Here is a 27,415-nt window from a genome sequence, read left to right on the forward strand (position 1 = left end):
AGGTTCTTGGTCACCTCTCTTACCAAGGCCATTCTCCCCAGATTGCTCAGTTTGGCCGGGCGGCCAGCTCTAGGAAGAGTCCTGGTTGTTCCAAACTTCTTCCATTTAAGAATTATGGAGGCCACTGTGCTCTTGGGAACCTTCAATGCAGCAGAGATTTTTTTGTTGGCTTCCCCAGATCTGTGACTCGACACAATCCCGTCTGTGACCTCTGCAGGCAGTTCCTTCGACCTCATGGCTTGGTTTTTGCTCTGATATGCATTGTCAGTTGTGAGACCTTATATAGACAGGTGTGTGCCTTTCCAAATCATGTCCATTCAATTGAATTTACCACAGGTGGACTCCAATCAAGGTGTAGAAACATCTCAAAGATGATCAAGAGAAATGGGAGGCACCTGAACTAAATTTCAAGTGTCATAGCAAAGGGTATTTATACTTATGTCAATGTGATATTTCAGTTTTTTCTTTTTAATAAATTTGCAAAACTTTCTAAAATCCTGTTTTCTCTTTGTCATTATGGGGTATTGAGTGTAGATTGATGAGGGAAAAAATGAATTTAAACCATTTCAGCATAAGGCTGCAACATGACAAAATGTGAAAAAAGAGAAGGGTCTGAATACTTTCTGATTGCACTGTATATAGTAAGGTATCGCTGGGGTATAGTAAGACAGTGTCTTAGGAAATTGTGTGAAGTTCATTGTAAGACGTGCAATCGTCGGTATGTACAGTTTGAATATTTAACTTGTCATAATTAAGTTTTCTCAAGAGCTGCACACTTTTAGTTGAGTTTTGATGAGCTTGCATTCAGTTGAGGGCTTTTGAAAGACCCTGCCCACTTGTAGAGCTGTTTGGAGTCAATTTTAAGGCCTATACAACCTTCTTTCAAAACCTCACGTGCGGATTACAATAACTGAAACTCTACTTCTCCATCACTCATTTTCCTCACCTGTGTATGTTCATTCCATAAAAGTCACATTGATGTGAATATTTCCATTCATTGCACTTTATTAAAATTATTATTTATTTTCGCTTATAAAGCAGAGTAAAGTGTACCTGCTCTAAAGTTGCCTCTTTTGACCCCACGTGCTCATATCAATCCTACCTTATAACTAGAAAGGCAATTCATTTTCTTTTGATAAAACCATTTTCTTCCATCTCTCCTATCGATCTAGGATGAAAATTATGTGTTGATTATAATTGTGTTATATAAATGTAGTGCGCAGGCTCAAACTGGCAGTGCCATAACACCTTTCTTTGCCCAAGAGTAAATATAGATTTGGTTTTCCATTTAATCATATTGTTTTAAGGAATTCTGATTGTTTTGTGTCTGCATAGCATGAGGACACTGGTAAGATATTATTTCCTGGAGAATTGAAACTAGACGAGTGAAATGCACCGACAAGGGGCATTCAAAGAGTCCTACAAATGAGATAGTCACAATAGTCCGACACGGCACCGGTTTTTGAAAAATAAAATTCAATACATAAATATTTGTAATTATTGAACATTTTCTATCAATATTTCTATCTCGCATAGCACAAAGTGTGGTTCAATATAGGTTCATTCTGTATGTAGCCAGGTGTAGGCTTAGCGGTTCGGGTGCCGGCTTGGGATCCGAGGATCCTGAGTTTGAATCCCGGTCGGTCGTTGAATTAACGCCAGGGTAGTCGACTCAGCCCGTCATCCTTCCGAGGTCGGCAAATTGAGTACCAGCTCATTGGTAATTGGGGCACTGCATCAGCGGCACAAACGTGCTTCCAGAGAAATGATGCAACCAGCAGCTACAGGCTGCATATGAAACAGCAACAACATTCTGTCTGTCTGTCTGCCTGTTTATGGATGTCAGTCTATGATCGAGGAACTAGTTAATTGCAATTGAATGTTATATTTTGAACACAAATCAGAACATGAATGGGAAAACAAACCTGTAGTTTAGCAGTACTTTGGCTCTGAACTACGTCCCGATTGCACATGGACATGGAGGAGTGAGATTTAATAAACTTTACTCTGTCTGCTTGTCTGGCAGTCAAACAAAATTAAAAAGAATTCCAAATGGAAAACTTACTGTTTCTTAGGGACGTCATAAAGAACACAATCAGCAGTTACGAAAGAACTAATGTAACGTGTTAAATAAGGTGGTGTAAAGGACGCACTTAAACTGTGGGAAACTTCCATAAAAAAAAAATCAGCCTTTAAGACTTTATTTAATTTCAATTTAATTATATACTTGAACATTGTCGAAGGCAAATCGCTTTGTTTGCATTTCCAAAAACCTTCAGTTTAGCAGTACTTGGACAAAATATTACGCCATCTCGACCAACCAAATTTGCCACTTGCACTCCCACCGTTCGGGAATGTTGAGATTCAGAGAAAATTGTGGCTCATGATCAGAAATAAAATTTTGCTCCAAAATACAAAGCAAGAGTTGAAAAGACCTTTCCCATGTCCTTTTCCTCGGGAATGTGTGGGCCAAGGTGTTCTATGAACTCTCTACTTGATTTTGTATTATATTTACAAAATAAAGTGATGGGGTTTTAAAAAATGAGCCAATTTCATGATAATGAAAGAACTTTTGAATGGCATCCTCAGGGCTCGGGCTCTAGAGTTCGTCACTTACCCACATTGCTATACCCCCCTTGTTGCTTGATCCCCTGGATGGCTGCTATTGCTTCTTTGCTTGTCCATTGACTCTTGAGGTTGAACTCTGTGGTTGGTTCATTCCTGTGATGAAGAATTATTTTTGTTACACAATTAGCATGAACACATCTATTTATATGATGTTGTAATGAACAATTTTACAAAACATAAACTTAGATGAACTGAATTGGACTTGCCCAAACTGTACAAGTCCCACCGCTGCTCCTTGCGGGCCTACGCCCATAGCTTTCACCACATTTCCCAGGAAGCTCTTCTGGATGGCAAAACGACGCTTTCCGATGCTCCAACTGCCTTCCATGAGGAAAGCTACATCCACCTTGCAATCTGGCCATGGAAGACAGACATTAACATTTTCAGGTTGTCAACTTGTCACTGGGATCAAAGCAATTGTCAAGCTCACTTGGAGTACATACTGTGTGCGCTTGATTCCACTAGAAAGGAAGAAACAGTGGAACTGATGTTTCACAATGGACACTTCTATATCCCCATCAGTGTTGTACAAGTGCTGACCATTTTATCTTAAGACGTCTTTTTCTTCTTAATCTTCTTAAATGGCCACAAGTATTCCCATGGTATTGTGGCTTTGGCCAGGGGAAGCTTGGCCTAAGTCTTTCACGACCCGGTTGGACAGGCCTCACTCGGGTTAGGGCAGGAATTTGGAATTTGGCCATGCGATAGCTCACCTAGTCTAAAATACACCATGGGATCTTTAACGTCCACCAACTAATTCCGACAGGCAGAATTCCCAGTTTAACGTCAATGTGAGAGACGGCACACATGTTTGATGAATCGCCCTTATTGTGAAACATGGGGATGACAGTATGGATACAGCTGGGTCAGGATTCGAACCCAGCCTGGGCAGCTTAGAGGCGAATGTGGATGGTTTTATCTCAAGTCCAGGCCTATAATTCTCTAATCTGTTGTTTATTGGCAGTAATTTTGAATAAAATGATAAAATACAACTCTAAGTTGTGAAAAAAAACATACGTTCATGATGGTGTGGATCACATTGCATATGTGATGGTGGTTCGAATGTACCCTGAACTTTTGTTTTCAAGGTCAGAGCAAGATTAATAACCGATAATTAATTATTGAGGAATTATATTTGGTTTAGGAGATCTGTTGATGTCTACATAATCATTGTGTTTATGAAATCACGCCAAGAGGGCAAAGTTGGATAATATCTTGAAAACTTGTGTAAATATAGTTTTTGTATGATACATAAATCTTTGAACTCACTGTTTGGTCGAGTGGTCAAAGACTTATCTCCAAGCTTTTTGGAAAAAAAACAAAAAAAAAAACAGAGAGATATTGTAATCGGCTCCGTCCATCTGTCCGTCCGTCCGTCCATCCGTCCGTCAAGCTATCTCCTCCTAAATAGTTGTACAGATATTCACCAAACCTGGTAGTTTTGATCACCACATGGCACAAAGGTGCTAGAGCAGTAACATTTTTTGCCTCAACAACTAGGGCGGGGTCAAAAGGTCAAATACCAACAATACAATTACGGACACATTTTAAAACGTCTTTTAAAGAAACTTTGTATAAGCAATCAACATTAGGAGACACATGCAATATCTATAGGTAGTAGGTTGTAGACAGTAACCGCTCAGGGTGGTACTACCGTCCAGACTTAGGAGCGTTAAAGTGATGCCCGGAACCATCTTAAACTCTCCGTGTCAGGATTGCTGGTCTTACTCTGTCTGACTCAAACTACAAGTACTGGGCTAGCTTCAATCTCTCTTTATCGCAAACAAACATCATACACTTTTCATCATGCACTTTTCTTCTCTTTTATTTAAGACCGGACCTCGACAAGGGTTATATAGTTCATGCGTGGAGCCTTCAACATTAAAAAAAAAGGTCAAATACCAAAAAACGATTTTTGGTATTTGACCCCCGGTCCATGCCCTAGGGGTGGTCACAGTGATCAAAAATGAGAAAAATTAACTCAAATCTTGATATTGGAAACTTCCTGGTGGAAACTTTTGCCAAATTTCAACCTTGCTTTTGTTTTCTTTTCTTTTTTTTGTACACAATATCGTGGCTCGTGTACTTTAGTTGGTTAGTTAGGTTAGTTAGGTTAGGTTAGGTTAGTACTTTACTTTACTTTAGTAACTTTAGTTAGGTTAGTACTTTAGTGCGTGTGCTTTAGTTGGGAAGCATGGATATTTCAATGGCGTGCCGTCAACTTCGCTCCAGTTTATTTTTCCACTGATCATTGTGGCTTAAATTCCCATGTGTACTTATACCAACCTGCACTTGGCAAGCATGGCGAGTATGCCAACCACCCTCAACTTGAATGGAGTGGGGCCTTTAATCTGCAGTGGACTGGAATTAGCTTGTTTACAGTTTTTAATCCAAACTTTTTTGGTTGTACAATAAATAAATGTCCAGGTCAAATTCGAAGCACCTTTCAGCCCCAACCCAATCCTCTTTGCACTGAACTCCGACTGGAGGGGTATACAGTACAAGACCTGACAAACCCTGTGGACCTGCAGTATTGTCGTCTGAATAAAAATACTTCGTCAGTTGTGCTTTTGTCCTTCCCATACTAGACCTTATTGATACATCCTAAATGCTCATTACACAATAATACGGTACACAAACTGTCATCCTATTGCTTTTCAGGCAGGGTGTTGGTTGCACCAATGTGTGCGCATTCTGAGGGGAAGTTTAAACTAGATGTCCCATCCACTATGATTCGCTGGTGGACTGTAAATATCGCACGGTGGCTTTCACAAAGTAAAGGAAATTGTGTGTCTGCACCATAAAAAAGCCTTTGGATGAAAAGTAATAACTAATGAGTGACAATTGAACTTGAATATTTTCTCACCTAGTTTGGGAGGAGGTAGTGTTGTTGGCTTTGGAGTCGTGTTTCTGGTGCTGCTGCTGCTGCTGCTGCTGCTGCTGCTGCTGCTGCTGCTGCGGTTGAAACTGCTGCTGTTAATCTTGATTTTGGGCTTGCGCGGGTGTTCTAACACAAAAAGAAAGAATGTGTCACTTTAAGTTGCAACAAGTCTCTCACCTGTTTGAAGTGAGGGAAGTAATTTGTTTCACTCAATTGGAGTGTGTCATCAGCCATCAATTTGAGGGAAAAGCTGACATTGTGGACATTTTTGTATGATGCAATAGTTGTGTTACCAAGACTGGGAGAAAGCTTGGGTTTCATCGCCCGTATCTTGGCATCTAAAAATCACACGGCACAATGTCAATGAACACATGTGAATCCAAAACAAACTAGAAAGCATCTGAAAATGCAAAGCCCATCCGCATCCGTTTGTACTCAGACGTCTTCTTCTTCAGAATGCTCAAGATCATGAAAACAGTTTAAAACTAGAACGGCACTCAGTAGAGAGCATACCTCCGCCTAGTTGGCCCTCTCTCTCAATGGTGAAGAATCACTTAAAAATTAAATAATTCTCATATCCGAATCCATATTCAGATCTTCAACAAAATCGAATCGATTTTTCCTTATCACACACCCAACCTGTCCACCAAGTTTCGTCCAAATCCGTCCATAACTTTTTGAGATATCCTGCTATGTATAATATTTGGCCCTATCTCCCAATGGTGGAGAATCACTTTAAAAAATAAATAATTCTCATATCCGAATCCATATTCAGATCTTCAACAAAATCGAATCGTCCTTGTCACACACCCAACCTGTCCACCAAGTTTCGTCCAAATCCGTCCATAACTTTTTGAGATATCCTGCTATGTATAATATTTGGCCCTATCTCCCAATGGTGGAGAATCACTTTAAAAAATAAATAATTCTCATATCCGAATCCGCATCTTCACGAAAATCTAATCGTTTTGTCCTTGTCACATACCCAACCTCTCCACCAAATTTCGTCCGAATCCATCCGCAACCTTTTGAGATATTCTGTCCAAAGACAGACAGACAGACAGACAGGGAATGAAAACATCACCTTGATCCACCTTCGGTAGCAGATGTAACAATGAACAAAAATGTTAAACAAGACTATTCCAGAAGAGGTATCCTCAGTTATAGAAGACAGCCTCACAGAACAAAGCTGGTGTCTGAGCGTGAAGGAGCCCGGAACTGGAAGTTGGTTGTTGTGGAAATAAATATCAATTATTTTACTGCTAAACTAACTACAGTGAAAAAATAAATATAACGCCTTCTAAAACTGTATGCGATGTCGTACATTTCATGACCTGGCCGGATAGCTCAGAGGTGAGGGATTTTGCTGTGATTCGTCTAGTCTGGGTTTGGCTCCTGACCCGACTGGAAACTATCACCCTGGAATTGTTCAGGCAGGGAATTCCACCAATAAGTAAGTGCGTTCTCCGCCGAATGAGACATTAAGGCAGGGACCCGTCTGCCCTCATCGGTTTTTGGTGGATGTTACAGGTGGAGGTGCTCCCAGTGTCTTTTGCAAAGAATAAGAAATTGTCACCAGCAGTCTAACTAAATTCTAATTGGTGCCCTCACTAATTCTGGAGAGGGCAATGGTTGTCATGTAATGCTTGAGTAATGCTTGCCACGAGACTTCTTCAGGAGAACACAAACCTGCCCTGGGATCAACCATCAAATATACAGATTCATTACTTACCATGGTCATTACCCTGCGCTCACGAAGCGAAAAGCAGGGTTAGGCATTCGGGTGCGTACGTACGTGAGACGTACGTGTCTGCATTTTAAAAATTCATTTTCTCGGCAACTGTTTGTCCGATTGACACAAAATTTTACCATAGGAGCACCTCCACCCGTATAATTTTTTTCTTCATAATTTTGACATCATAGGTCACGTGGTATGGACTCCATCTTGGAAAAAAATTACACCTCCATATCTCCCAAACCGCTCAATGGAAAAAATTGAAACATGGCCCATTGTCAAGTACTCCCCATGGGGAATAATATATGTTGATGATGATGTCATCGGTACCTTCATTATGACGTCATAATTCGACAAGTACAATGCTTGATTCGACCAGTATGAAAAAAAAAATTCCTCTTTTTTTTTTTTTTTTTTTTTTTTGTATACAAGATCGAGGCTCGTGAAAGAGCGAACATTAATCACACAGAAAGACAAACCGACATATAAAACATATAACATCGGCAGCGGTAGACAAGATGGGGAGAGAGGGGGAAGGACACAAACACAACATTTGAGAGCAGGGACCGAGAGACATGGAGACATCGAGAGATCTGAGAGAGGGCGAGGGCTTTGGGGGGGGGGGGGGCATGGGAAGGGGGCGGTGGGAGAGGTATAAAACATATGGACACTGCCAGGACTTCCAGGAAAGAAGTTGGAATTTCAAACAAGGTGGATCTGGGGTGAATTAGCGGGGGTAGAAAAGATCAAGGTTTTGGATGGGGGAAGATAAGAGATGGTGGTGAACAGCTGTTTTAAAGACCTGGAGGGAGGAGTGGGATTGAAGGGAGTGAGGGAGTTTGTTCCAGAGGCGGGAATAAAGAGGAATGAAAGAGTGAAGGTGAGCAGAGAGCCGAGATTTCGGCAGTTTAACCATCAGAGGGTTGCTGGCAGATCTTGTGCGACCTGTAGGAATATTTGGGGGACAGAGCACAGAGAGAGCTGGGGGTGCAAGGCCGGAGAGGAGTCGGTAGAAGACAGAAAGACCACCTACCTGCCTGCGGTGAGTGAGTGAAAGGCCCTCAGAGATAGCTTCATCGCGGGAGATTCCAATAATTCTGAAAGCTTTGGTTTCAACAGCGTGAAGCCGAGCTAGGTGTGAGGCAGGAGCACCGGCCCATAGTGGAGAACAGTATTCCATTGAGCTGCGGATGAAAGCCTTGTATGTGGTGAGGAGCTCAGGTGTGCCGAGGAAGGACTTCGCACGACGGAGGATGCCCAGTCGGCGACTGGCTTTGGAGGCCAGCTTGGAAATGTGGTTTTCCCAAGAAAGATCATGGCAGATAGTGAGACCCAAAATCTTGAGCGACAGAACTTCTTGGAGAGGATTGTTGAGAAAGTAGATGGGAGGGTTGTCCAGTCGATCTTTTCGGAGAGGCATAGTAAGAGTGTGAGATTTGTCAGGATTGAAAGACATGTTCCACTTGTTTGACCAGTCTGTGATTTTGTCCAGGTCTTCAGAGAGTGAGGAGGCAGCAGACTGCCGATCTGAGGGAAGAGGAATGGAGCGGCAGAGAGTGGAGTCATCAGCAAAGAGATAGAGAGGATTTTCGAGAGAGTCAGAGAGATCATTGATGAAGACCAGAAAAAGCACGGGGCCCAGAACACTGCCTTGGGGAACTCCAGCCTGAACAGGAAGAGGAGATGAGGGAAACCCATTCAGGGCCACACGTTGACGACGACTAGAGAGGAAGTCCGCCAGCCATGCGTGGAGATTTCCATGGATACCAAAGGAGGAGAGTTTGGTGAGCAGAGCGGGGTGCCAGACCGTGTCGAAGGCACGTGATATGTCGAGGGAGACAGCTCTAATTTCCTGTTTGGCATTGAGGACCTCCATCCATTGTTGAGACAGCAGAAGCAGCATGTCCAGAGTAGAGTGACCTGGTCTGAAACCAAATTGATGATCAGAGATCAAGCCATTGGAGAAGAGGAAAGATTTCATATCCGAAGCAATGATGGATTCCATGACTTTGCTGATAATTGGGAGAAGGCTGATTGGTCTGTAGTTGCTAGGATCTGTTTTTGCACCTTTTTTGTGCAAAGCGGTGATGTTGGCTGATTTCCAAGCAGATGGCAGTTGACCTTGAGCAAAAGAGAGGGTGAAGAGAACAGAGAGAGGGTGAGATAGAGCAGCAGAGCAGGATTTTAGGACCCGTGGGCTGATGCCGTCGGGTCCAGTTGCAGAATCAGAGTCGAGGGTTGACAGAAACTTTTCCACCTTGTCAGGAGGAAAGGACACGGAGTCCAGGAGCAGCAGGGTACGACTGGGTATGGTGGGTACAGAGAGGGATGGGTTTGGGACACAAGATTTAGAGGCAAACACAGAGTTGAGGCATTCAGCTTTTTCACGTGCGGAGTCAGCTGTGTAGCCGTTTGAGGTAAGGGAGGGGATGGAGGGGGAACAAACACCAGAAACGGATTTGACCAGACGCCACCAGGATTTGGAAGAGGGCGACAGATAAGAGAGTTCGGTCTTGAGAACGGAGAGATATTGTTTCCTGGCTCTCCTGAGGGTGGACACACACTTGTTTCGGGCTTTGTGAAAGGAAATGAGATTTCCTTCCGTTGGATTTGCTTTCCAGGAGACGAAGGCAAGTTGTTTCTGGGCAACAGCCTCACCACAAGATTCCGTGTACCATGGACGGGAGGAAGGGTATGACAACTGAAGACGAGATGGGATAAATCTGTGCATGAGAGAGAGCAATTTACTTTGGAAGAATTCCCAGGATGAGTTGATGTCAGAGGTGGTAGAGATGGGAGACCAGTCCAGATGATTGATGGCTGCTTGAAGACCGTGCCAGTTGGCCTGAGTGAAATGCCAGACTCGTCGACGCTGAGCAGGCTCCCTGAGGATGGTCAGAGAGATGTCCACTTTAACAAGGACATGATCAGATGATCCGATCGGAGCAGAAGAAGAGCAGCAGACATTTTCAGGGAAGTTAGTCATAACCAAGTCCAGAAGAGAAGATGTTCCGTTGACTGAGATCCGGGTCGGGAAATTGACAGATTGTGTCAGTCCCAGTGAGTCGCAGAAGTCCTTTGCTGAAGAGCCATGGCTGGTGAGAGAGGTACCCACACCCAGCCAACTGGCATGGTGACAATTGAAATCACCACATATGAGGAAGAGAGAGTTGGGATGAGTAGATAGAAGTTGGTCCATATCATCAGACAGCGAGATGTAGATGGAGTCGGTGGACGGTACAACACACATATGAACAAGAGGTGGGAGCGAAGGGGAAGCCGTAGCCAGAGGTATTCCTGGGGGTGAGGTGGAGAGAGTGCAGTGCAGGGCGAGTGAGGAAGAGAGTTTTTGATAAAGATAGCAACCCCGCCTCCAGGACGAGGCTCAGGTCTATCATACCGGAGGAGGGAGTAGCCCGGGAGAGATACTATGGAATCAGAGACATCATAAAGGAGGAAAGTTTCTGTTAAGCAGATCACGTCTGGTTTGACAGAAGCAACCTGTATGGAGAGATCAGTTAAGTTTGAACGAAGGCCCCGGATGTTTGAGGTCCATACCGTTAATGAAGAGGAAGGGGGAGCATCAGATACAGAACAGGGGGGAGGAGGGGTAGGGTAAGATGTGGAAGAGGTGGAAGAGATAGGGAGAGCTGTTGAAGGTGTGTCAGAGATTTCAGAATAGCTCGGAGAAAGGGAAGGATGGGGCGGACAAAAGGTTTGATGGTGATTGGGTGAGCCACAATGAGGTGTTATTTGAGGAGGGGGAAGAGCGAGGCAGAAGGTTGGGGGAGATGGAGGTGAGAGTTTGAAGGGGGAAGAAGCGGGGAGGACGCTTTGAGGAGGGGGAGTGAGAGGGGGGAAATTGAGAAGCAATGAGGGTGGGGAGATTTGAAGGGGAGGGGTGAGGGGGGAGTTTGGGAGGGAAGGGACAAGGGGAGGGATTTGAAAGGGATGGGATATGGGGGAGATTTGGAGGGGAGGGGTGAGGCAGGAGTCTAGGAGGGGAGGGGCGAGGGGGCGTCTTGGCGGGGAGGGGTGAGGGGGTAGTTTAGGAGGGAGGGGGCAAGGGGGGAGATTTGAAAGGGATGGGTGATGGGGAAGATTTGGAGGGGAGGGGTGATGGGGAAGATTTGGAGGGGAGGGGTTATGGGGAAGATTTGGAGGGGAGGGGTGAGATTGGATTTTTGAAAGTGTACGATTTATGGGAAACGAACATTTATTGCAAAATGAGTTTCTTGTGACCTTCGAGTTAAAAATACGTTTAAGGACGCTGGATGGAGGATGGAGTGCAGGAGAGTTTAGGGAATGTAGAAAAAAGGCACTATAGGAGATGGATATTTTTTTTGGGATGAATTGATTTGGTGAGCAAGTCGAAAGCAGCCTTTTAAAGAAGAAGAAGAAAAAGGTGTTATAAAATATGACGGAATACATAACTTGAGGGGAAAGTGTAAACATTGAAGGTTAATGAGTGAAAACTATCTGGGGAAATGGGGGAGAAACACGTGGTCGAAGAACGAACGAACGAATAAGAATGAATAAACGAATGAGAACAGAGAAGGAAATGTTTTTTTTTTGTTTGTTTTTTTTGTTGAGTTGAGATTTACACAAGGAAGTAGGCTATGGGTGAAAAGCCTGGGAATACAGAGAACGAAAGTTATTGGATCACAAACGACGGACCGCTGAGAGAAAAACAAAGCCTCAAGGTTGTACAGTGCACACTGTACAAGGCCTCAAGACACGACACGGCAAACAGACGATCAATTTATGAAAGATAAACACCGAGAAACAACCAAAGTTGCACACAATAACTTCACACACCGAAAGATAAATACAGTTTCGACAAAATACAATTGTGAACAGACTTAACTTCGAAAAACGTGGAGACCGTGTGGAGCTTCGAAAATCCCTCCCACCGTCTCCGAGATCTCGCGAGATCTCTGTAACTGTTTGGCCGATGGACATGAAATTTGTACCATAGGAGTGCCTCCTCCTGTAGAATTTTGTAAATCCAATTATGACATCATAGGTCATGTGGTACAAGCACCATCTTGGAAAAATTGAAAAAAGTTACACCACTATATTTCTGAAACCGCTCTATATTTCTGAAATTTTGACCATGTGCCTCGTCCTGTAAAATATTTGAATGATGATAAAGAGGTCATAGATCACGTGGTATAGGCGCCATCTTGGAAAACCCGAAAAACGTTGCATCTCTATATCTCCAAAACCACTCCATGGGAAAAATTGAAGCATAGCTCATTGTAAAGAACTGTGCATGGGGAAAAGGTGTTGTTAACGATGACGTCATTGGTGCCGTAATTATGACGTCAGAATTCGACAGGGACAACGCTTAGTCTGATCAGTTGGAAATTTATTGAGCGTGATCTACGCAACAATTATATTAGAGAATATAAGTTTATGATGTAGTTGCTCACGTGGTCTGGCAACCAAATTGGCTCAAAGAAAAAAACCGTTCAAAAACAGAAGAGTTGGTTTGCACCAAGTTGACTGTGCAGGGTAAGTATTCTATGAATACCATCTAGTTTATGTAAGATGCAGCAAAATATTTTCTCTATTCAATTCAGGGGATTTTGAGCAGTGCTGCCTTTTAATACATATAATTTTATTGCCCGTCTCATGTTGCCCTGGAAGCATTAAGAGTTGGCAACAATGTATGAAGTTATCTTCCATCCTGAAGATCATTAGTGAGCTGGCTGGGTTTTTAATCTACAATCCGAAAGCAATTTACAGTAACTCTCCGAGGATAAGTTCGTTTTGACAAAATGTTTATTGTTGCTACTTCAACCAGATTCAACCCACCACGTCTGGAACACAAAAGCTAGGCCACACCTTGCCAATATTGTTGGCCACAAAATACAAGTACAATAGACAGGACAAATACATTGCTTGAAACATAGTTATTGATCGATGAAAGACAAGTGCTGTGCCGTATGACACCATGATTACCCTGGTATCGACAATGGTACAGCATGATCAAATGCTTTGTGAAACACGTGTGTACACGAGGGCTTATCAAAAGGTTTTGAAACCGAAGATTGTTGCAAAGAGAACTGTGCTTTGTTTATAGTAAATACTTGTGGAGGCCATTCCGTAGATGTGGATTTTGGGTTTAATTAATTATTATTTCGTCGAAAATTGGGAAAAATTCTGCACTTGTAAAAGACAAGTTTTCTTACTGGTTAATTTTACAGCTGCAAAATGCACCGGTGACCAGCGGAAGCAGTACGAGGTGATTACCGACTGTTAACTTTGCAAACCTTTTAATAAGCCCTCATATAATTGGATGACATTGTTAGTAAAATCATTGGGAATATTATTCGAAAAATACCTGTGGTTCCATCGTAGGATTGCAAATCCCTGATAATTGGAACCAGAGTACAAGAGACAAAAAAGAGAAAGCTGGCACATTGCGGACTTACAGCAATACCTTGCAGGTTTCCATACCTGCTTCTCTTAACAGATTCCAAGGCCAAGAGTGCTGGGAGGAAACGCCATAGCCTGGTAACCGACAAAACAGTGTGGAAATCTACATGCAGACCAATGATTATACAGGGAACCGTAACGAAGAACGTTTTCGGCTATGATGTGCTGATGAAAATTTGGAATTCCTTGGCATGAGTACACATTGTAAACTGAAAAAATGATTTTCTTATTCTTTTTTGTAACAACATTGTAATCATTTGGGATTATAATAACAATCTATATATAATGCAGAGAAATTATGTATGTATATGTAGCATCTACTTCTCTGACAGGATTTGACTGAGGAAGCTGAAACTTTCAGGGATTAACGAGGGAACCATGAAGTTGTGCATGTGTAAGTTTCGTGATAAGGAGACCTAAATCGAGAAAATATCATAAAATAAAAGCTGCAGGAAATGTTCAATTTAGTGGAGGTGGAGCTATGCAAATCTTGGAAATACAGTATTGAATTATTTGGCTGGAATTCCTGGGGGAAAACATGAGGAGTTGTAACTACTAATGCTAAACCCGTGTATTGTGGGCAAATATATTGTTTGCAAGAAAAATTAAATTGCAATTCAAACAAGTGCATCATAATGAAAGAAAAAGGCGTTAACAACAAGGAAATATTCTACCTGTAGGGCGGGTACTTGCTAGTTATCGGAACTGAATATTAATCCGGCAGACAGTTATATCGGTTACTAGCGAGGTACCAGCGCCATGCACAGATGGAAGCCCAGAATCTCAAAAATAAATGCTTCAGAAATTTTATGAAAACTCCCACCCATGTTAGGATAAAGGCAGAGACCCCAAAAGCTGCACATAAATTTTGGGGGGCTGCCCCCAAAACTGTAGGCGTAATTCTGTCTAAAACGACGTGTGGAAACACAAAATCAAAATTGTACTGAGATATTACCGAATCAGAGAATGTTTCCACATGTGGTAAATGGTGAAACTGCTAAAGCCGAACCCATGAATTAGTTTACATTCAGAGAAAGAGAACAGTTTCGTACGAATGGAAACTCAAAATCATAAATGTATTGAGGAATTTTTGAAACCTACCCCCTACCTTAGGACACCTGCTGGGACCCTAAAACGTTCCACGGAAAGTTTGGCGAGGCTAGCCCCAAAACTGAGGGAGTAGTTCGGGGACAGATAGATGGACAGACAGTCCTGCTTTATTATATAGATTATGAACCATATAGACTTGAAACATTCAACAAACTATGGGACGTAGAACATCATAATCAACGGTTCATAGAAAAAGGAAATAAAGAATCATTTTTTGCTTGATTTAGTTTCCTAAAGGAGAAAAGTTACACAAGTTGTAAATTAGCGGAATTTTGCTGTTTGTTTCTATTGCTATAAGGATAATTTCACTACGAGTTTGAGTATAACTCAGAATAAGGGAGGCTTTCACTCTACGCTGGGTTTAGGTTATAATAATAATATGCAAACAAAGCAGACAATGTCAGCAGATCGAAAGCAAATTGGTACTTTTAAGATTATTCTTTCAGTTTATCTTTTTATGTTTTGCCTCCTATAAAGTGAACCGGAAGGAATTTCATTCATAAGTTTCACACCCCTGATGGCAGCTCTCTGTGGCCAATGGCTCTCACGTATTGACCACGGCTGTTTGCGACCGAGAATGTGAAATTATCAATAAATTTGCAAGTGTGCCTGAAACAAAAGTCACTTAAATACATTGATTGACAAAAATTACAAAAAAGGTTAATTGGACAATGAGAGATGAATGTTAGTAATGAGGGAATCATTGCAAGTAGCAACAAAGAACATCCTCCGATCTTAACCACCGACACAGCAACACCAAGGGAGTCCTTACAGATGCATTCCCTATAACATGTTATGCCACTTTTGCGATGCCTGATTATGATATCTATCTCATAGGCATTTATTAATCCAACTCACCAATGTGTTATTCTTCATCATAAACATACAAACAATCGAAAAAACTTTTTACTTTTTCAATTTTTTTAATTTTACTAAATATAGGCTAGTGGAAGAGTGAGAGGACAGAGGGTATTGCAGTGACAGTGGGGAAAAATTGTTGATGGGGATGAACAAACAGGAGAGAAGAGAGAGGAGAGGGAGAGAAACATAGAAACGTGCAAATAGATAGGGAATGTTAGGGAATGGAGAGGATGTGAATATCAAAGGGAGATCGAGGAGAGGGTTAGTGGGGGGTAATAAAGATGAAGTGAAGGTTACTGGAGAGTTAGGCCATTGATGATCCGATGAACCTCTCCCCGATGACCCAGCCTTCGATCATTATCATGGTGATGGTAATGTGTACACAATACTTACTGTAGTTGTGTTTCACTGGCCATTTGGCTTCAATTCTTCTGCCTAAGAAAGGTAAATTGGAAATCGAGTTGAAGTAGTATCAGGAAGTTGCAACAAAGAAAGTTTTATAAACCGTACTTCAATCGTGCTAATAGTAACTGACTGGAAAGAGGGGCACCATTAAAAATCTCTTTGCAGGAAATCATAATGGAAAGAAACATTCAATAAATAAACAAGAAGACATCATGCAGAAAACGACACTTGCAAAATCTACCCCTCCCCAAAATAAAAAGTTGCCATGGATACATCAAATTGTCCTTTTCATTAAAATTAAAATTGACGATTTTAATTAAACCTCGGATACATCTAATTGTTCTTTTCATTAAAATTAAAATTGACGATTTTAATTAAACCTCGGATACATCAAATTGTCCTTTTCATTAAAATTAAAATTGACGATTTTAATTAAACCTCGGATACATCAAATTGTTCTTTTCATTAAAATTAAAATTGACGATTTTAATTAAACCTCAGATACATCAAATTGTCCTTTTCATTAAAATTAAAATTGACGAACTTAATCAAACCTCAGATACATCAAATTGTCCTTTTCATTAAAATTAAAATTGACGATTTTAATCAAACCTCAGATACATCAAATTGTCCTTTTCATTAAAATTAAAATTGACGATTTTAATGAAACCTCGGATGCATCAAATTGTTCCTTTCATTAAAATTAAAATTTACGATTTCAATCAAAGCTCGGATACAACAAATTGTCCTTTCATTTAAATTAAAATTGACGAACTTAATCAAACCTCAGATACATCAAATTGTCCTTTTCATTAAAATTAAAATTGACGATTTTAATGAAACCTCGGATACATCAAATTGTCCTTTTCATTAAAATTAAAATTGACGAACTTAATCAAACCTCGGATACATCAAATTGTTCTTTTCATTAAAATTAAAATTGACGATTTTAATGAAACCTCGGATACATCAAATTGTTCCTTTCATTAAAATTGAAATTTACGATTTCAATCAAAGCTCGGATACAACAAATTGTCCTTTTCATTCAAATTAAAATTGACGATTTCAATCAAAGCTCGGATACATCAAATTGTCCTTTTCATTAAAATTTAAATTGACGATCTTAATCAAAGCTCGGATACATCAAATTGTCCTTTTCATTAAAATTAAAATTGACGATTTTAATCAAAGCTCAGATACATAAAATTGTCCTTTTCATTAAAATAAAATTTGACGATCTTAATGTAAGCTCGGATACAACAAAGTCCTTTTCATTAAAATTAAAATTGATGATCTTAATCAAAGCTCGGGTCAGTCGGATTAATATTGATGATTTTCCAGATGAAAATGGATTTTGGAAATTTGACCTTGAGTTGACCTTTGACCTCAAAAATAGCTGGTTTCCCAATTTAGTGATTCATTGTGCAAATCCTGCTCAAATTTCAAGTAAATCGGATGAAAAAGGACAATTTTAGAAATTTGACCTAAAGATGACCTTTGTCCTCAAAATCAATCGGCTTTTCCTTATGATTAACTCTATCATCTGATGAAGTTTCATGAAGATTGGTTTAAAATAATGACCTGTAGGGGATTGACATTGACAGACAAACAAGAAGACATTATGTAGAGCATGATACTTGCAAAATCCACCCCTCCCCATAATAAAAAGTTGCCATGGATACTTCAAATCGTCCACTTCATTAAAATTAAAAATTGACGATCTTAATCAAAGCTCGGGTCAATAGGATTCAAATTGATGATTTTCAGATGAAAATTGATGATATTAGAAGTTTGACCTTGAGTTGACCTTTGACCGTTTGACCCCAAAAATAGTTGGTTTTCAAATTTCCTGATGCACAGTGCAATTGCTCTTTAATTTTAAGGTTAATCGGATGGAAATTGACGATTGTTCAGATTAAAATTTATGATTTTAGAAGTTTTGCCTTGAGTTGACCTTTGACCTTTTGACCTCAAAATAGTTGGTTTCCCAATTCAATAACCCCATATGCAGTCCTTATTAAACTTTCAAGTCAATTGAATGAAAAATGGTGATTTTAGAAATTTGACCTCAAGATGACCTTTGACCTAAAAATCAAGGCAATAGGCTTTTTCTTAGTTGTGACTACCTCTATATCTTGGTAAAGTTTCATGATGATCAGTTTGGAATTGTAACCTGTAGGCGATTGACAGACAAACAAACAGACAGGCAGAATAACAATGTCGACCGACCAATATACTTGAAAAATCTTCAATTTTGCAGGTCATTAACGAGAAAATCGACATTATAGTTTGTCCAATTCAGAGTTGAGAGTCATGGTGTGGACACCATCAGTTTTTGTTTTCGTTATACAGGGTCTATGGCCTGTGGAAGAGCTGCAACATAAATCACACACGCACACACATGTAGACAAATGCATGAGACAATACCAGACTTGACTTCAGCGAAAAACAACCACTGAGCTTGGGTGATGTGAAATCACTTACCAGAGCACTCTGGGTACCAATGACGCCATATTTAAGATGTTGCATTAATATTCATACTTCGCAGGTAATTATGGAGGAATTTCCTTTTCATTATGGATGCAACCTACAGTATGCGTTTTGTTTGTGCTATATACCTTAAATGCTAAGCATCAAGCAAGAAAGCAGCACGTGCGTTTTGGGGTATTTTGTATGACTCGGCCGGGGTTGGAGTTGAACCTCCGACCTTCCAGACCCAGAGTGGATGTTCTAAGATTCATTATGCCACCAGATTCACAGTTGTTGGGAGATCCTGCTATATTAAACAAGGCAATTCTCTGTATGTGTAGATGTGCATATGTATATCTGAAAATCTTGAAAAAACAACAGGGCTGGGTCTATCTCCACCAAATTTTGCATACATGTTAGTAATACCCAGAGACAAGTCATGGGCACAACCACCCCTCCCTGTGAGGGAAGAGTGGTGACTACTTATGAGTTTCACTTGTACACGAGCCACAGTGCAAGTGGTTTACTGACCCCTACTGCAGACGGGGGGATTATTAGCCATGGCACAAAATATATTTGCCCCACCTCTCCCGATATCCCCTTCATTGAGCGATATCCTATCGATATCCTATTGAGCGATATCACCTCCCCCGATATCCCCGATATCCCCTTACCGATTCCAAAATTATCTTGTTGCTCTTATTTTCTGAGTGTCATGGAAGATTGTATAATATGGAGCATTGGAGAATATCAACCCCAATAAATGCTTCACAATCGGAAAAATATTACTTAAAAATACATCTGAGAGCACTTTCATGGTATTTCACTTTACATCATGTGCATCATGGGTATAGGATATGGTGATACAGGTTAATAAGACACAGGTGATACAGTTTGACAATATCAAGTAAACACAAGACACTGACAGCCAAGTCTTTTTGGGATTTTCCTCGTTGGAAACAAATGACTCCAGGAATTAAGCTTAGGGAAGAAGTATTTTTTTCAAGCTTGGTACTCCAGCACCGAATGGTTTCAACGAGCATTTTTCTTTCTGTTTAAAACAGCTCTTCTTCTTTAAGGTGGAAGGGAAAGAAAGGTTTTTTTATGTGCTATTTGACCACATACATTACTCTTACAATACATGAAGTAATGATTATCACATTGACTAAGTTTATAATTCTGGAAATGTGATTTTAGAGCATAAATAAAACGGCTGGGTTTGAGAAACACCGTCCACTCAAAGGTCACGTGACCAGTTGGAGTTGTGACGTCATCGAGTCACATTGTTTTTGTGCTACGCCATATTGAGAGCAGCTTGTAAACATGCAGTTCACACAGATCGATAAACACAGAGAGAGAAATATGCCCCGGTGTCTCATTGGTTTATAGGACAATATTCCCGAAACCTGGAAAAGGAATGTTCAGCTTTCGCACCGATCCCAGACTGAATAGGAAATGGAGGCCGAATATTGGGACAGGTGAAATAGTTGAATGAACAGCACAAGTTGTGGGAGAGTCCAAAATATACAGCGGATTTTGCTCTGAACATTTTAAGGACGACTGCTTTGGCATCAGTCCTGCATTGGCCAGCAGTATAGGATTCTGCCCAGAGAAGATGCAGCTCAAGCCAGGAGAGATCACAACAATCTTCAACAGTTGGTCCGTCCCCACACCAAAAAAGAAGAAGAAGGCCTTCGAGTAGAGAAGACAAAACAAGCTGAGTAAACTTATCAATAGTCTATTGATCAACTACAAACATATAGGTAGACACCCGAAAAGTCAGCACCTTTGTGGCTCTTGTTATTTTGCAGTGGAAAAAAGTTTGGGAGAATATAGGATGAGAGACGAGAGAAGGGTCACGTTAGGAGGTTCTGGCGAAAGAGGAATTGCCATATTTACATTCAGAATAAATAGATGGCTCCTTCGTTCAGCAGCTGCCTGGAGTTTATTTGGGTTCAGATTGGATGTAGAAATCTATTTTCACTCACCCAGTCGTAGCAAACTAATTTGGGTGTATTTGCTTATTGTGTGGCAGCCACGATTATATTAGTGTCACATGACAAAAATGAAAAAGCAAGTTTTCTTGAGAGGTTGTTCTTACTATTCACCACCGTTGTAACAGCACTACTGGGAGGTTGAGGTTGAGTAACCATGTGTAAAGTTGTGGTTGTCGGGTTGGAAATTGTTGTCAAGTTTGTAGTTGCAATTGGGGTCACACTTGTGGCTGCAATTGTTGTTGCCATTCTTGTAGTTGGTGAATTAGTGCTTTTCTTTCTGAATTTTCTTCCTGTGTGTGACAGAGAAAGATGCGTAAGATTGCTCCAAATAGCTCTCGCTGGTTGATTAAGTTCAACAGAATCGTGCAAATTTGAGGTATCGCCCTCGGCCGAGAGGTAGTCATGTTGCACACTTGAAACTCAAATCATTCAACAAATTTTATTTATTGAAAAATCAAGAACCATATTCCACAGTTAGCAGCAGAATGGGATGCAAAATCACTTTGTTGTAATCAATTGCTAAAGAAAGTCACAAAACAGATGCCCACCCATTGGGCTACTGGGACATTGGGTCTGGTGTAATTTGCAATGATCCAGACATTTTGTGTGGATATAACTCGGGCTTTCACCGACCCAGTTTCCATTCCAAAGTCAAACTATTTACAAACATCTAGGCAATAATCTCTAAACTTTGGGAGGAAGTTTGAGGTTACATGTCGCAACAAAAATGGTCTCATGATATTCTCTCGGGTCCTACTTCAATTACTTTAAATTGGATGTAGTCTGTGTATCTTGATGTCAACCACAATAGACATAATTTGTCATTGTATATCATCACAAAACTCTATATTTAAAACTTTAGGTCAGTATGCATTTGTAAACTGGAATGCATGGCGTATAAACTTGCACAAAGGAAGAGAAATGCGGTTTGTAAGGGACGATTCCTATTCTAGAGCACACCAGTAATGATTATTCATTCAATCGTGAGGTTAAGGAATGGAGATTATAAATTGACGAGAGTATTAATAAAATAAAGAACAGGTAATTGTCCAACAAGCATTGGTGAAGCACTTACTGAGACTCACGGAAGAAGAAACAGGTCTTACATACTTGATCCTGGCTCTCTCGCCTTTCTTCAGCCTTGCATCCTTTGCTGAAAAGACATCACGAGTATGCAAATCCAGCCCGTTCCCATTGCTTACATTGCCTTGATTACAAGTACCCATGAACTACCTCGTATAAAGTGTCTCGGGCAGTCCCTTGTCATGAGTGTGTTGCTGTGTTGGTCTGTGGAGTTTCCAAGAAGTGCGATCTATCGCTGTTGTAAAACTGTGGCACACCTGACAGCTGGAAGGATCCACTCCACTTTGGTAGAGGCAGCGAGCGAATGTTGTGAAGAACTGAAGAAAGGTAATCACTGCGTCCGGAAGATTTTTTCACTCTTACAGGACCACCAGAGCTCCTGATCATGCCACTACGGAGGGGATTTGAAAAACACCACCACATCAATTCACCAGTTATGTTGAGGTACATTTACTTTAGATTATTGATGGACATATATGAAGACTTAATACTGTCGCGTCCCTGCCGATTAAGATCAGCCGGGATGGACGGTGGAACCAGGTTTAACTCCCGAGGCGACCTCCCAATGATGGCGGTTATTTTGCGTGCAGGATGGAAGAGATACGAAGGCTTAATTCAACAAACACATGGGTTTATTCCCGAAACCACGAAACATGCAAACACGACAAATGAAAAATGCAACAATAATGATTTGAAAGCAAAAATAAATGCGGAATGAATATAACAAAAAGGTAAAACTGAAACTATAGCTGAGGTAAATCTAATGTCTACTTTGAGCGACCCTCCACGCAGTTACAAATACACGCACACAAGGAAAAATAACAAAATAAAATCCCCCCTTGGCCGGCACTCAGCTTTGGCCCAAAATGGGTCCTTTTTAGAAGGTTGATGGTCATGACGAAGCTTAGTGTTGCCCGCACAGAAAGCGCACAAGATGGTGACGGCCGACGAAAAGCCTGCACGTCGAAGGCGCCCAGAGCCGTGGGGCGAGTAACCAAGACGGCCTCCTTCAGGTTCCTCTACCATCTGGGGAAGCACAACGTGGCATTCAGCTCCCCGGTGAGCCCAGCAGTCCAAAGCTCCTTGCGAATGCCACACACAGCTCTCCTCCAAAAGTGCACAAAAATGGCAAAACCTTCTTGTCTGACCAGAATCAGCACACTCTTCTTCCTCCACCACAAGAATAAATCGCGTCCCTCGGTGCGTGGCCTGCCGGCCTACTTCTCCACCCACTGATCGCTCTGCTTCTCCTGAGCGGGTCTTTTGCCGTATTATGTCCATGGGGGCGGGCTTAGTTTGGCCGGCTCCTGCTTGGCTTGGCTGGTAGTTGTTTTACATGGCCGGCAGATGCTTTAAAATGTTAGGAAAGACTACAGAAGGTTTGACATACAGGGGAAAAATAACCTTAACCCCTATTGCTAATTAACACGGCATCATCCCCCATATGATGCACATTTAAACAACCTTAAGCTACATTTTCCCTACTTATGTACATCGAGATGCTCCTACATGTTACATGGCCCATGCTATGTCTTAAACAATTCTACCTTTCCTACGGTATTCATTTATCTACCCCCCATTAACGTAACAATACTTTGGCATAACTCAGTAACAGGTCTTTAATAAATGCAATGCCTTCGATGAGGCTACATTGGCAGGATTGCCTAGAGGTATGCACACTCATCTCTAAGCTGTCCAGCCTCAGTTCGAATCCCGACCCAGCTAATAAACTATCATCCCATCCCGGTATTTCCCAGACAGGATGATTCATAAATGTGTGTGCCGTTCCTCGGATGGACGTTAAACGAGCATCCCATCTGCTGGCATTAGTTGGTGGATGTTAAAGATCCCATGGTGTCCTTCATGAAGAGTTGGTGAGCTATCGCCGGCATCATGAACAAATTACAAATTCCTTCCCTACGCAAAGAGTAATGCATCAGCAGCACAGCAGTGCCCTCAGCCAATGATGCTACCACACAGCCTTGTGCTGCATATAAAAGAAGAAGATGGCTGCATTCAGTGTGTATACAGTTGCCTTACTGTATGTACAGTTACCTTATTCTGTGTACAGTGTAACTTTCCCTAACTGCTTGTACATTGTTTTGTTTTTTCCCTTACTGTATGTGCAGTTTTACTTTTCCTTATTTCCTTATTGTTCGTAAAGTTACTTTCCCTTCCTGAAACTTCAGTCTTACTTTTCCCTCTCCCCCAATCAGCATATTGTTACGTGTTCCTCCCCGACCCCCTGGTCACGATGTACCTCCGAGCCCCGAGAGGAGCCACGGCAGAAAAATATGTTATTCTGTGTCAGAAATCAATAGTGAAACCACACCAATGATTATCAACAAACAAATATTGTATTAAAATCACACAAGAAGAACGGTACAACAAATAGCAATCAAAAGTACACTCAATACATCTTATGATGGTACCATCAACTAGCATAGGCTAACTCACGGTGTTCCCAGTGAGTGGAAAAACCTTCCCCAATGTCTCTGTATTCCCGTCCTCAAGATGAAGTTAACTCCTGTGTGGATGGCAAGGGCAGTCGCACCGCCGAAGCAGCTCAGGCGTAGGCGGTCGAAGCGACGCAAAAAGTCACATGGTCCAAAACCAAGTAAACTCGTGGCGGAATGGGAAATCCCAAAGTTCCTCCAGGTATGAACGTTTCCTGGTTCAGTCGGCGAACCGCCACTTAATCTCCCAACTCAGCGTTGCGCACACACATCCCTGACAGACGACAGGATGGTGAAAAAAGCTGACGCGTAGCCAAGACCTTTTATGGAACCAAGCGCGAGTGTCAAAATGGCCGATGGCTCTTACTTGAGTCGACACGACCCGGCGAGGATTCTTCGGAATCGCAATGCCCAAACCTGACCATGCAGGTTTATCAATCCCCCAGCGATAACACCTATCGCAGGGACTCCTTTCAAGGGACCTCAAAGTTCACTCGCGACTTTCGTTTGACAACGCTCGCTACGGAGCTGGAAACGGCTTGCTTCTTGTCCGACCTCACTTGCCACGCCCCCGCCTTCTTTCTCTTCTTCCTCCTCGTCGTCGTCCGGTTCCGGTTTAATTTAAAACATTAATTATTTTACATTTTGATAATATTAATGGCCATTTCACTTAAACAATGATAATAATAATACATAGAATCAGAAATATTTCAAGTGGATGAAAACCACAACAACGGAAGTGACAAATCCGTAGCAATATTCTTTCTTTATGTTGGATGTTAAATTTCTTTCCAAATCAGAGTTACAAAGAAAAATTTAATGCTATTTGAGCAATTTCAACAAAAATGATAATGCATTTGATAGTTTTTAAACAGCTTGATTCCCCTTACTATGATCCCAGAATCCTCAATATTACATCATACTGGGGAAAGGTCACCACCAACCAGAAATGCTAAATTGGCCAATTATTTAAACACTGTGACCACAGGAGCAGAATAGAATCAGAAGCTAGGTGCCCTGTACAACAATTATAGTTCACTACCAAACTACGGATCGAGACGTCTCCACGATCCTCAAGGCTAGAGTCAGATCTGATGGAATCCTCACTGCTTGCCTAGATGGTGGCCTTTGAATAAACACTTAGGAAGGTCGACTCCATCTGGCATAGAGATACTCACTTAATCGACTAATCATAATTTCAAATAAATATCTTGTCTCATCTCATCAGCATTCTATACCTAACCTGCTTCACCAACTCCAAACCCCAAAACTAGAGCATTGGCGACTCACAAGTGGCATCATTCTAGGAGCCACAGCACCTTCAATTTCCACTTTAAGTCACACAACATCCCAACACTGGATCAAATCTCTGGAATGCCCTTCCAAGTTCCATCACAGGTGAACCACTACCCCAATGACGCAGCGGTTGGAAGAGCGAACCTCCACCATCCTCTCAGGGCTACTTGGGATGGGCACCCAAATGTTCCATATAAGCAGTGTCGCTCACATGCCACAAACAAATAAGAAAGTAGAACGGCACTCGGTAGAGAGCATACCTCCACCAGGTTGAATAGTTTACGTTTTGTATCCAATTGTTAGGCCAGATCTGGATTCAGACCTGAAGCAAAATCGAATCCGCTTGTTCTTGTTTCCTACTCAACTCATCCACCTAGATTCGCCTGAATCCATCCATAATTTTTTGAGATATCGTACTCACAGACAGACAGCCAATAATAGAGAGGGGTGAAAACATAATCTCCGTCCACCTTTGGTGACAGAGGTAATGAGGATCAATCACCTGTATTTTCTTTATCTACTTTGCGCTAGCGTTTTATTTTCTACAAATTTACCCCAAAAAATATATTCCAATGATATTATATAATCACACATTTTAATAAACACCATGGTAAAAAGAAAACATTTAACAGGATATAGCATGCAATGATTTACTCTAACAGGTGTTTTGTGAAGTATGTGAATGTCGATGACAGATTTACCTGTGTATGGCGGCACCACAGATGCTAGAGATGCTGGCATAGTGCCCGGTGCCCCAGACTGGCACGCGTTTTTCTCTGCAGCCCGGTGGACATCTTACCACAAACTCATGGTTTACCACGCTCCCGGCACGCAAGTCACAATCTATAATGGTGATAACTGTGCAAACACCACGGTCTGTTACTATATCAGAACATGAGGCTTCTGTTCACACATTCCTGTCTTTTCCGGTTTCGATATCCACAGAATGAGCATTGTTGATGACACTTACAAACAGTAATTGATCTGAGTAATCCTTCAGGATTCCAGGTAATGAAGGGTTTGTTTCACGATTGAATATACAGGTTTTCCACAAATTACGATTCCAAGTTCAAACAGTAATAAAGATAATGAAATGGGATACAAAATTATGGATTCCTGCATGAGAAACAACATTTCACAAGGTTTAATTAGTTTTTTCAAGTTTTCTCAAGGTTTTCTCAAGGTCCATCCCCTTGGCGGGAGACAGGGTTTTGCAATCTGTGTGTGTCTGTCTGTCTGTGTGTGTGTCTGCCCGGGCCATAATTTATTTTACAATTTGAGCTTGCCATTGTTATCACATTTTCAACAAAGCTTTATTATGAGAATATGAAGAGACAAATTCATAATTTAGTCAAAAGGTCAAAAGGTCAACGTCACATAAAATCACCATTTTTCATCCAATTGACCTGAAATTTTAGGAATTTGCATATTGGGTCACTGAATTGGTTCACCAATCAAAAGCTAGAACCCGATTGTTTGTTTAGATCAAAAGGTCAAAGGTAAAGGTTGCATAAAATCATCAATTTCCATCTGATTGATTTGAAATTTGAGCAGTGTTTGCATATTGGGTCACTGAAGCCTATTGCTTTTGAGGTCCTGGTCATAGTCAACGTGTGGCCCTGAATGGGTTTCTCTCATCTCCTCTTCCTGTTCAGACTGGAGTTCCCCAATGCAGTGTTCTGGGCCCTGTGCTTTTTCTGGTCTTCATCAATGATCTCTCTGACTCTCTTGAAAATCCTCTCTATCTCTTTGCTGACGACTCTACTCTCTGTCGCTCCATTCTTCATCCCTCAGATCGGCAGTCTGCAGCCTCCTCACTCTCTGCAGACCTGGACAAAATCACTGACTGGGCAAACAAGTGGAACATGTCTTTCAATCCTGACAAATCTCACTCTCTTACGATGTCTCTCCGAAAAGACCGACTGGACAACCCTCCCATCCACTTTCTGAATAATCCCCTTCCAAGAAGTTCTGTCACTCAAGCTTTTGGGTCTCACTATCTGCCATGATCGTTCCTGGGAAAACCACATTTCAAATCTGGCCTCCAAAG

The 27,415-nt window shown here is 41.5% G+C and overlaps 1 protein-coding gene across 8 annotated transcripts in view; it reads right to left on the minus strand.

The window, feature by feature from the left end:
- Window positions 1-27,415, minus strand: part of VIT (vitrin) — a 50,646-nt gene that overhangs the window by 13,697 nt on the left and 9,534 nt on the right. For 5 of the 8 annotated variants that reach the window (XM_068128851.2, XM_078784513.1, XM_068128849.2 and 2 more), the window contains exons 4-13: window positions 26,067-26,223; window positions 21,871-22,004; window positions 21,606-21,683; window positions 20,635-20,820; window positions 16,053-16,094; window positions 13,710-13,763; window positions 5,803-5,847; window positions 5,495-5,635; window positions 2,835-2,982; window positions 2,618-2,721 (exon numbers count right to left, since the gene is read on the minus strand). In XM_068128851.2, coding sequence (XP_067984952.2) covers window positions 2,618-2,721; window positions 2,835-2,982; window positions 5,495-5,635; window positions 5,803-5,847; window positions 13,710-13,763; window positions 16,053-16,094; window positions 20,635-20,820; window positions 21,606-21,683; window positions 21,871-22,004; window positions 26,067-26,223 — 1,089 coding nt within the window. The remainder of the gene's footprint in view (window positions 1-2,617; window positions 2,722-2,834; window positions 2,983-5,494; window positions 5,636-5,802; window positions 5,848-13,709; window positions 13,764-16,052; window positions 16,095-20,634; window positions 20,821-21,605; window positions 21,684-21,870; window positions 22,005-26,066; window positions 26,224-27,415) is intronic. The other 3 variants (XM_078784514.1, XM_068128853.2, XM_078784515.1) reach the window with 1 other exon arrangement.

Source organism: Myxine glutinosa, chromosome 9, assembly GCF_964187855.1.
Source record: "Myxine glutinosa chromosome 9, kmMyxGlut1.1, whole genome shotgun sequence".
Taxonomy (NCBI): Eukaryota; Metazoa; Chordata; class Myxini; order Myxiniformes; family Myxinidae; genus Myxine; species Myxine glutinosa.